General features: G+C 42.5%; 1 protein-coding gene across 1 annotated transcript in view; it reads left to right on the top strand.

Annotated features, from left to right (window-relative positions):
• LOC109969250 (protein unc-13 homolog A-like) overlaps window positions 1-10934 on the top strand; it is a 31706-nt gene that overhangs the window by 12949 nt on the left and 7823 nt on the right. The window contains exons 11-30 of the mRNA XM_020615976.1: window positions 21-422; window positions 543-645; window positions 1814-1857; window positions 3384-3462; window positions 3898-3903; window positions 4003-4077; window positions 4170-4389; window positions 5046-5273; window positions 5597-5738; window positions 6012-6181; window positions 6348-6463; window positions 6788-6951; window positions 7110-7263; window positions 7559-7627; window positions 7917-8006; window positions 8528-8662; window positions 8833-8960; window positions 9614-9699; window positions 10052-10178; window positions 10272-10368. Of these exons, the coding sequence (XP_020471632.1) occupies window positions 21-422; window positions 543-645; window positions 1814-1857; window positions 3384-3462; window positions 3898-3903; window positions 4003-4077; window positions 4170-4389; window positions 5046-5273; window positions 5597-5738; window positions 6012-6181; window positions 6348-6463; window positions 6788-6951; window positions 7110-7263; window positions 7559-7627; window positions 7917-8006; window positions 8528-8662; window positions 8833-8960; window positions 9614-9699; window positions 10052-10178; window positions 10272-10368 (2635 nt within the window). The remainder of the gene's footprint in view (window positions 1-20; window positions 423-542; window positions 646-1813; window positions 1858-3383; window positions 3463-3897; window positions 3904-4002; window positions 4078-4169; window positions 4390-5045; window positions 5274-5596; window positions 5739-6011; window positions 6182-6347; window positions 6464-6787; window positions 6952-7109; window positions 7264-7558; window positions 7628-7916; window positions 8007-8527; window positions 8663-8832; window positions 8961-9613; window positions 9700-10051; window positions 10179-10271; window positions 10369-10934) is intronic.

Raw genomic sequence — 10934 nt, 5'->3', positions numbered from 1 at the left:
TCTTCCTTTTCTCCATCCCCCCCTCCCCAGCCTGCCCAGCCTCATCCTCCGGCCTCAAGCTTATCTCAACAACACCACACAGCTTCACCCAACTCTGTGCATCCATCCCACCCAGCCACAATGGCTAACTCAGCCTCCCAGCCCTCTTCCACTCCTATGGGCCCTTCCTCCCAACAAACCACATCCTCTGCACAGCCCCAGTCCCAACTCAATGGTCCTACCACACGGTCAGCTGCCCCTGAGGACCAGGTTCCCCAGTTGGAGGAAAAGCCATGGCTAGAGGAGGAAATGGAATCAGAGAAGGCAGCCAAAACACCACCTGCCCAACCAGAGGAGAAGCTCCCCATGGAGGAGAAGGAGGAGCAGTTTAACAAGAGCAAACCACCGACACCAGTAGAGGAAAAAGAGATGCCTCCTGAGAGGTAGGAGTGAAGGCTGAAATGGAATGAAATCAATTATTATCAATTGAATTAAAAAAAACAGTGGAAAAGAAATAACACATTCACCATCAACATCTAAAAAATGTTGTTTTTTTTATACAGTCCTCCAGCCACAGAGGAGCCTAAAGCTCCAGTAGATCCAGCAGTCAGAGCCAAAGAGAACTGGCTACGGCTCTACAACAAGGTCTTAGTGCAGCTTCACGAGGTAAAATCACAAGTTTATCTCACTCTCAGCCCAACTGATTTGAACCCTGCCCTCACTCCAAATTCCAGTCCAGTCCCAGAGCTGTAGGCCTCATCTAGTTCCACCTTGTAATCTAAAAAATATATACTTGAGTTCAAGAAACATTAAAAGTGTCTACTAAGTCTTTGAAATGTATGTATAGTGTATTATTTATGTGCAAAGCCTGGGCACATACGCAAAGTTCTTGAGTTCTATTTTGATAGTGTTTTTGCCAGGCACCAGAAAGCAGGCTCGATGTGTTTCATATTCTATACTGATACCTTGTGGTACCTTGGACAACCAGTCAGCCTTTTAGTTTGGGTGCAGCACCACACATTAGGTTTTGCACGGTCAGTTTTCACTTGCACGTTTTATTCATACATTATGTTGCTATTCATTACCTTTGAATTCAGTTGTGCAAACAATTAATCACTTGCTTCAATGTTTATGTTAATGTATGTTGCGTTTTTTTGCGCACTTGGCTTTCCTTCCTTTTGTCTTTTTGTTTGTGCCGACCCACTTTGTTTCCTTTCCAGTTTCATGTCATTGCCATAGCGACACTCACATGCACTTTACTCGGCCATCATTGCAGCATGCTGACAGGTAGGTACGACATGACTGGTTGCTTGAGAGAAAGAAGGAAATGTGTGCCAGAGATGTCTTGTTGAACTCTTGACTGTGTATAAACAGGCACTCCACTCATTCATCTACACGACAATTTGACCTTTTCTGTTGTAACTTGGATCAGCTGTCCTCCACTCTGATTAAAGCCACAGTAGTTCTGATTCTCCAAAGACATATTTAATGTCAAATTTAGCTAGAACTTAGCCCTTTGCATAGTTAACCATTTGATGTATTCTGTAATTTAAATAATGAGAATAACATTTATATACAACAGGTTTCTTTTTAATCCAAATTTATGCTTGCCTATGGATCATATGTCTTTGATTTATTTTTCAGTTGTACAAATGTTGTGATACAATAACATAAATGGGATAGGATTTTAGATGTGAAGAACCTGATAACGTAGATTCATAATCAGATAACTTTCATAACTTTATTCATGCAGTGTGAAGGCTAGAAAAGGATGTGGGGATAAATTTAAGATTACTTGTTTCTTCATTTGACATTCCTTCATTTTATCCACCAGGCTCGAGGAGAAACCTCCTGCTCGTTGTGGTTTGGTAAAGGGGGGTGAGTATCTGTTGTCATGTCCTCAGGTAATGGGCTTTCTCTGATAGAAAACACATTATATATATATTTTTTCAAATCATCAATGAAAAGTGTCATCACTGCTTTAGATTGAAAAACGCCTTTAGTCCAGGAATCCTCCGGTCTGTTTCATTCAGATCCACAGGCTCATTCAGCTCATGGCACTTGGCCAGTGAATATTGAATGGCGGTGGGTTGCCCTGACTTAGCTGGCAGGTCATTTGTAGATGAGGCAAACCTCATAGTGGAACTGAAGCTGCATACTGAAGAGGTGCTAAGTTGCACAATTATACTCAGGTAGGTGTGTGTGTGTGTGTGTCATTCCCACTTTTGGAGACAAGGCAGCCTGTCTAATTAAACTCTCCTGTAAAGTCCTTGGGAAGCCCTTGAATAGAGTGGTATTAAAAACAGTGATTGAGGTAAATACAGTTACACTGAACCGTATATGTGTGTGTGTGTGTGTGTGTGTGCTTGTTCGGACTCAGAAAAAGGCAGAACTTGGACTCAGGCTTGACCAGGTAAATGTATTTTAATAACTACTGAAATGAGAAGTGGTCAGAACCAGTCTGGTCAGCCAATCTCAGGGCAGCGGGGAGTGCTGGGTTGCCTGGACTGCTAGAGATACAATCCGAGGTTGTAGGAGAGGCGCAGCTGGCTAAAGAAAAGCAGAGGATGAGAATGAGTAACAGGGATGCTATGGTAATACCAATACTGATAGTTATACTGAGGACCTGAGTAGCAGAATTTACTGGTTCTAGGCAGGTGAGCACCGTAGGCATAGAACACAGTCCAGGGGAGGTGTAGGAGCTGGCACAGGAGATCACTGGTCCGACGTGCAGTACTACCGTTGTGGAAGGGGAGGATCAGGCTCGCAGCAGATGGCAGAGCAGGTAGTAGGATGGTGTGAGGAAGGCTGACAGTTGGGATCCAGAACTATGCAACCAGTCCCAGCAAGAGTTGGTCTCCTCGTCCTGAGGAGTGTCACCTGACGAAACAGTTCACAGTCCAGGCACCAAATGGTGCCAATACAAAATGGCTGAAACCACCGAGCAGATCCGGTCTTTAACACTAGTCCACAGAAAACTGTTCAAACAAAGTGACCCTTGAAAAAAACTATAAGGGCAATCAGTTCATTACTACCTGAAATTAGGTCCAACAACATAGAAAACAGTTCATACACAGGGAATCCTGGTCATGAGAGCAAAGACAGGTTACCGGCAGGAATACAAGAGATCATCTGGTGATGAGGACACACCAACGCCCCTTAAGTACTAGTCTGGTAATTGAGAGCAGGTGTGCCTCACCGCCTAGAATGCATTCCCACCTGTGTGGGGGGCGGAGCTACTGTGACAGCCCATGCCAGCTGATGAGGTGCTGGGGGTGGTCTGGGCCACGGACGTAACAGTGGCCCCACAGTAACAATACACGATTTCTTATTGTTTCCATTTTAATGATAGACTGTACTGATAAGCACATATGAATGTATAATCTATAACTGTTCTTATTCAGAATGGGAGGTGCACTCTACAGTATTGACAGCATGCCTGACCTTCGCAAGAGGAAAGCCATCCCTCTTGTCAGAGATCTGGTGAGAAACAAACATGGACACACACACACACAGTGACATTACAACCATCTGTTTTTCTGCCTCTTATACTTTGTACTTAGTTTTTCTTAGTTTGAAAATATCTAAAAACCACTGCTTCTCTGTTCTTCCCAGCATACCTTTATTTTTTATACAAAGTAATATGTACACACAAAGGCCCCATGTTGCCCCTTTCATAGACTGCTTGATTTGTTGATGAATTAAATCCTTCTACATCTGGGGTGTAAATATAATTACAATGATGAATCAAAACGTCACATTGCTTTCTTCTAGAGATCAGAGCACACCTGTCAGATGTGTAGGGAGGAGCACATATACACACACTGCATATACAGCTCATTGTTTGAAATGCCTAACCTTTCCTTCCCTACTTCCTTTTCTTTCCTCCTCTATTTCATCACTGCCTGGCATCATCAGGCGATGGTGAGTCCCTCTTTCTCCCCTACAGAAATTAAATACAAGTCCAAATTCTACACTGAAGTTCACATTCAGACACGTTTCTCTTTACCATCTTGTTCCCAGTCTCTAGTGCAGAACTCTCGTAAAGCTGGAATCACATCAGCCATGGCTTCCACCACTCTCGGCAATGAAGAGCTGGTGGGTTTCCACCTCACCGTTTTTTTTTCTTCACATTTCTCTTCAGGTTTTTCCAACTTCTAAACATATTTATTTTTCCATGCCACTTGCAGAAGAGCCATGTTTATAAAAAGACCCTACAGGCTCTGATCTACCCCATCTCCTCCACTACTCCACACAATTTTGAGGTGTGGACGGCCACCACCCCCACCTACTGCTATGAATGTGAGGGGCTACTGTGGGGTATCGCCCGACAAGGCATGCGCTGTTCTGAGTGTGGTGTCAAATGCCACGAAAAGTGCCAGGATCTGCTCAATGCCGACTGTCTACAGAGTAAGGATGCACAAATGTTTGCATACATGCACAGAAGGATAAATTCAAACATACATGCATCCAGGTGTTTTTTACCTGGGTGTACATACACCCAGTCCTCCACCGAGCCCTTAGCTCCTCCTCTGTATCCTTGTATTGACATCCCACTATTCTTGCCCTCTGTCCACTCTCACGTTCTCGTCCCCCTTCCTTTACAGTTTATCTCCTGAGTAATGTGCTGTCATACCCCTGCCTCTCTCCTTTCTCTCTTCTGTCCATAGCCTTTGCATCCATACTGCTTTATGTAGTTCAGCTCCGCAAGGAGTGACTTATCTTCCCTATCTTCTTGGATGCAATGCATAATTTACCGCTCTCCTATCTCCAAAGAGATCTTTGTTCCAAAACATCTCTTGGTCTTTTATACCCTGACTCCTGCTTTTTCCTGATCAGATCAGTGGTTAAGTGGATACAGTGTCCAACATATTATTGGGAGGTTTAGGGGTGTCCCTGGCGAGAGGATTTCAAAATTGATCTGATGCTTTCTTAACTTGGCACTCAGCTTTAAAGAGATGGATTGCAGGGAAACAGGAGATAAGCTCCTTCTTGTCTTATATATAATATGTTTTACTCTACTGCCTATTCATCTGTCATCCCTCTTTATTCATCTCTCTCATCAGGAGCTGCAGAGAAGAGCTCCAAGCACGGGGCAGAGGACCGAACCCAGAACATCATCATGGTTCTGAAGGACCGCATGAAGATCAGAGAGAGGAACAAGCCAGAGATCTTTGAGCTGATACAGGAAGTGTTTGGCCTCGACAAAGCGACACATGCCACGCATATGAAACAGATCAAGCAGAGCGTGCTTGACGGTACCTCCAAATGGTCAGCAAAGATCAGCATCACTGGTGAGTTTGTCCTTATCTGAATTGAGGATTTAGAGATAGAGAGTGACATGAGTTGTACAGATTTTAAAATGCATGTAGGCATAGTAGTGAGTTCCTTCTTATGGATTAAATAAATATAACTTATCTGCTGTCCATAATTATTATTTGTGATGTCATGACACCTGGCAATATTGCTGCTGTTGTTTCTTTATTATTTATATACAATGCTTTTCCAACAAAATGTTTTATCCATTAGAAAAGAGAAGTGTTGAACAATAAAATAAAATATATGTTTCCAGACAGTTGCCAAAGTGTTTGTTTAAATGTCTCGGTCTCCCTGTCAGTGGTTTGTGCTCAGGGCCTGCAGGCTAAAGACAAAACAGGATCCAGTGACCCGTATGTCACAGTTCAAGTTGGGAAGACCAAGAAGAGGACCAAGACCATCTACGGCAACCTCAACCCTGTCTGGGAAGAAAACTTTCACTTGTAAGTACAGCAAGAAGCTTGTAGCACATTCGAATGCTGATAGGTCATTATATGTTACTGTAGTGGATGGTGTAGCCTTCCAATGTAGTGTTATGTCTCAAAACAATTAGTTTTAAGACCCCCCCCCCCCCCCCTTTTTTTATGTTTTTGGATCATGAGGTACTTGGAAACGAGTGTATTTCCCCCAGTTCCTCCACATCACACATTGGTCCTCTGTATCACAGTTGTCAGCATCTCCTGTTTGCTAACATTTTCTGCTTCTGCCTCATCCAGTGAATGTCACAACTCATCTGACCGCATCAAGGTCCGTGTGTGGGACGAAGATGACGACATCAAGTCTCGTATGAAGCAGAGGTTCAAACGTGAGAGTGACGACTTCCTCGGTCAAACCATCATTGAAGTTCGCACTCTGAGCGGGGAGATGGACGTTTGGTACAACCTTGGTGAGCTTTGTGAGATAAGGGAAAAGGCGATGGTGAGAGATGACATGAGCAGCAAGTCACACAGAGATAACAGAAGAAGAAACAGATAGCAAAGTGCTTGTCTCTTGTGGCTAGAACAGATTGCAGCCAGCTAAGGAGGCGTGTATATCTTACTTTCATCTCACAGATAAGAGAACAGATAAGTCTGCTGTGTCGGGGGCCATCCGGATGCACATAAGCGTGGAGATCAAAGGAGAGGAGACAGTGGCTCCTTACCATGTCCAGTACACCTGTCTACATGAGGTGAGTCTGATGGGACATCTTACAGAAATCTTCCAAATGTTGTTGTGATATTAAACATTACATCTGCAAGAGTTAACTAGTTCCAGTCAGTTTAATTCAAGGTTTCTTATCAACACTCTCAATCACCTTGTAAATTCTCTGTTTTTGCGTTTGTCCTCTGAGAAAATTTTTCTTTTTGCAGTTGGCATCAATAGTAATTTTGTAAATACACTTTGTAAAGTATGCTTCAGATTAAAATTAATACAAGAACAACTACTACTAGTGCTACTATACTGCCACTGCTGAGACACAAAACAAGCTTAAGAGTCCTTTCTCTCTGTTTAGCATCTGTTCCAGTACACCACTGAGGAGCAGAACGGTGGCGTGGTAAAGATCCCTGATGCCAAAGGGGATGATGCCTGGAAGGTGTATTTTGAGGAGACAGCTCAGGAAATAGTGGATGAGTTTGCCATGAGATACGGAGTAGAATCCATCTACCAGGCCATGACGTCAGTCCCTCTAACATTACACTGAAATTGAAATTAGAATTGTTGGGTTTTGCTTTTTGACACACAGTTACTGGACATAGTTTGTTTATTCATCAATGAAGAGGTATCAGGAACAAGTAAATGTACTAAATGTTGTTTGTTCCACCTCCACCCCACAGCCACTTTGCCTGCTTGTCTTCTAAGTACATGTGTCCAGGAGTGCCAGCTGTGATGAGCACCCTGCTGGCCAATATCAACGCTTACTACGCCCACACCACCCAGTCCTCCAACAATGTGTCTGCTTCAGACAGATTTGCTGCATCAAACTTTGGTGTGAGTCCCTGAGAAATACTTGAGTAATATTTTATCCCTTCTCCACAGACGTGACTAGACTACTCTAAAATGCCTCATATTGTTAATGAAAAATGGTGCTGTATACTTCAGAAGATAATATCACTAACTGTTGGTCCCTCTAAGACTGTCGATGAAAATCAGTTTAACATGGTCCTGCCTACTTCATCAAGCTGAGTCTCGACAGATCCACCCTTGGTTTGCGTAGTCAAATGCTAACAAACAGACTGTCAACTGTAGTGACGTTTCTGAGTGGTTCGTGTCTTTTCCTGTTTAGAAAGAGAGGTTTGTCAAACTGCTGGATCAGTTGCACAACTCCTTGAGGATCGACCTGTCCATGTACCGGGTACTGACTTCTTCTTTTTATTATGACAAACTCAGGAACATTTTGTTTTCTAAATTGCTTCCTGCTATAGTCTTTTCATTGCACTTTGAGAACTGTCCGCTGTTGGCCACGTCTGTCTCTGCCATTTCTGTTTGTACTTGTATGACAGTCTGTTTTGGGACAGAGATGAACGTGTCAATGATATTTATTTTCTTTACCTGACAACCTGTAGAAAGAGTACATTAAACTTGAGTGAACTTTCTGTGCACTGTCTAATCATTACTTTGTGTGTTTCTAAATGTGCTTTCAGAATAACTTTCCTGCCAGCAGTCCTGAACGGCTACAAGATCTCAAGTCTACTGTTGATCTCTTGACTAGCATAACATTCTTCAGGATGAAGGTAAGGATGAATGAAAGATGGATCATTTTTCTTTTCATGTCTTTTCATATTAGCACTTACTCCAAAATAAACATGGTATACATTTACAGCACTTTCTGGAAAGTAGCCTGAGGCACAGACTAAGAATCAGTTTAACATTACCCTATCTAAACTGAAGCTATTATCATGAAACTGTCTCTGAGTGCTCCTGTATTACTCACATGGTGGGGGCTTGTCCTTCCTCATGCTGGTCCCCACTGTGTAAATCATAGAGTTTTAAGGTGATGACTTGTTATAGTGAGTTTAGGTTAAGTGTTAGGCAAGTATCAGTGTCAAGGAAATGAATGTAAGTCAATGTAAAGTCTCCACAAGGAATGAAAACGTGTGTGAGGGAGTTAATGTACATTGCTATGATTTGTGCATCTCAGCGAGGTTATGGTTAAAGTCCCACTGAGATAACGCCCCGCTGAGACTGTGTGTGTCTGACAGACACTTTGAGTTGTTCTCGATTCAGCCAAATGTTTTGTAACCTTTCCGTTCAGGTCCAGGAGCTGCAGAGTCCCCCCAGGGCGAGCCAGGTGGTGAAGGACTGCGTGAAAGCTTGTCTCAACTCCACATACGAGTATATTTTCAACAACTGCCATGACCTCTACAACAGGGAATATCAGACAGATCCTGTAAGTGTGTGTGTGTGTGAGAAGCAAAAGTACTGTGTGTGCACAGATGTTGCCGTTACAGTATTCCTGCCATTTAGCGCATCTACCGTGCCTTCACCCCACTACCACGAAGAAATTCTTGATGGATGCAGCTGTTAAGATATAAATCCATAACCTCATTCTGTCTCCAGTCAAAGGCGGTCCCTCCAGATGAGCAGGGTCCCAGCATCAAAAACCTGGACTTCTGGTCTAAACTCATCACTCTCATTGTCTCCATCATAGAAGAGGACAAAAACTCCTACACTCCTTGCCTTAATCAGTGAGTCTTTGCTCATAACCTCAAATGTATCATGAAGGCGCAGTATTGGAAATTTGAAGGCCAGTTTAGGAGAACTCAAGGCTTTAAAATGCAACAGCTCTATGAGTTTTGTTCATAGATAAAAATGCAAAGCAGTAGAACATGAGGAGGGAAGTGTCAGAGCATTAAGAGAAACAGAAACAGGATAAATAGCCACACAAACCTCCTTTGTTTGTTTTGAAGCCAGAAAATGTAGCAACAATTGATGAGAAAAGTAAACCATAAAAAAACTAAGCTTCTGTATTAGACTGTAATTTCCTTAGAAATGTGATTATAATTTCAATTTCTTTCTGTATTATAATTGCTTTGTATGTTTGCACTTACAATGTGCCTTGACAGTAGACTCGTTTATGTATACAAGCAAGTCAAACACGTACAACAGCTGCTTTGGTGTTTGAGGCTAGTTTGGGTTTGTAACTCACACCACTTTTTCAAACTTAATAATAATGACTTTCTAATTTCACATTTTCTCTGGTACACTTTTATTTCTGTGGCAACACACAGAAGAAGCACTGATGAAATTAAATGAAACTGAGCTAGGTTATCTTGTTAAATAATAAAGTATCATTAGTGGGTCTAGAGCTGTATCTAAGCCCGAGTACTGCCTCTTGTAGGTTTCCCCAGGAGCTGAATGTGGGCAAGATCAGTGCCGAGGTCATGTGGAATATGTTTGCACAAGATATGAAATATGCAATGGAGGGTAAGCTTTTCTGAACATGTGTTGTTGGATTGATAAGCAACAGGACTGGAAACGAGAGAGGAGCTATTACTGTGTATGTGTGTGTGTGTGTGTGTGTGAAAACTTACGTGAGTGAAGACATTTTGGCCGGTCCTCGCTTTCTCGTACCCCTACAAAGGGCTGTGTGACAGTTAATGCTTGGTTTTGAGGTTAAGGATTAAATTGTGTTTAGGTTAGAGTGAAGGTTGGCATTTAGCTGTGATGGTTAAGGGTTAGGGAATGCATTATGTTAGTGAGTAACTACTGTATTATGAATATAGAGAAAGAGTGATGAAGCAAATCTGTTTGTTGCTTCTTTGTCTTTGATACTCAGAGCATGAGAAGCACCGCCTGTGTAAAAGCGCCGACTATATGAACTTGCACTTCAAGGTGAAGTGGCTCTATAATGAGTACTGCAAGGAACTGCCCACTTTCCAGAAGCATGTACCTGATTATCCAGCGTAAGTATTTGATAAATAGCATTTGCAGATTTCCTTCTGCATTTATGACTGTGGCATAAACACTCATGTCGCCTCTCATTCTTTGCTCTGCAGCTGGTTTGAGCCGTTTGTCATCATGTGGTTGGATGAAAATGAAGAAGTGTCCAGAGATTTTCTCCATGGAGCCCTGGAGAGGGACAAAAAAGACGGGGTAACTGTTTTCAACTGTAACATTTATATGCACCATACAGACAAAACAGTGGTCTAGGTCATCTTACCTAATGCTCTGCAGGAAGAGGAATATGTTTATTTCCCCAAATGTCAAACTAGTCTTTTAACAAAAAATGGCAGCTTTTTACAGCATGTGCAGAAAAAATTGTTGAACTTGGAAACAGGTGGTCCTGTGCAAATAAAGTTTGAATAAAAGTCACCAATCAAATCCTACTGAGACGACAATAAAATACAGAATGAACAGTTAAATTTTGGCCTTGTACCTGCACCCCCTCCCAAAAATGTATTCATGTACTTCTCATTCACATTCAGGCAGTTCGTATCTTCTCCCCTGACTACCCTCATTCCAGGCTGAGAAGTGCATTTTGAAGGCCTCAAGGCAATCAGTAATGATTCAATACCAAAGGCAAAAAAAATAAAAAATTCACTGCAGAGAAGAGCAGATGCTACTGCACGAGTCAATGTACACACACACACACACACACACACACACACACACACACACACACACACACACACACACACACACACAGTCACTCACTCTCT

The sequence above is a fragment of the Monopterus albus genome, unplaced genomic scaffold, assembly GCF_001952655.1.
Source record: "Monopterus albus unplaced genomic scaffold, M_albus_1.0 scaffold172.1, whole genome shotgun sequence".
In the NCBI taxonomy this organism is placed as follows: domain Eukaryota; kingdom Metazoa; phylum Chordata; class Actinopteri; order Synbranchiformes; family Synbranchidae; genus Monopterus; species Monopterus albus.
The sequence above is the reverse complement of the archived record's forward strand: the minus strand, read 5'-3'. Positions and strand labels throughout refer to the sequence as shown.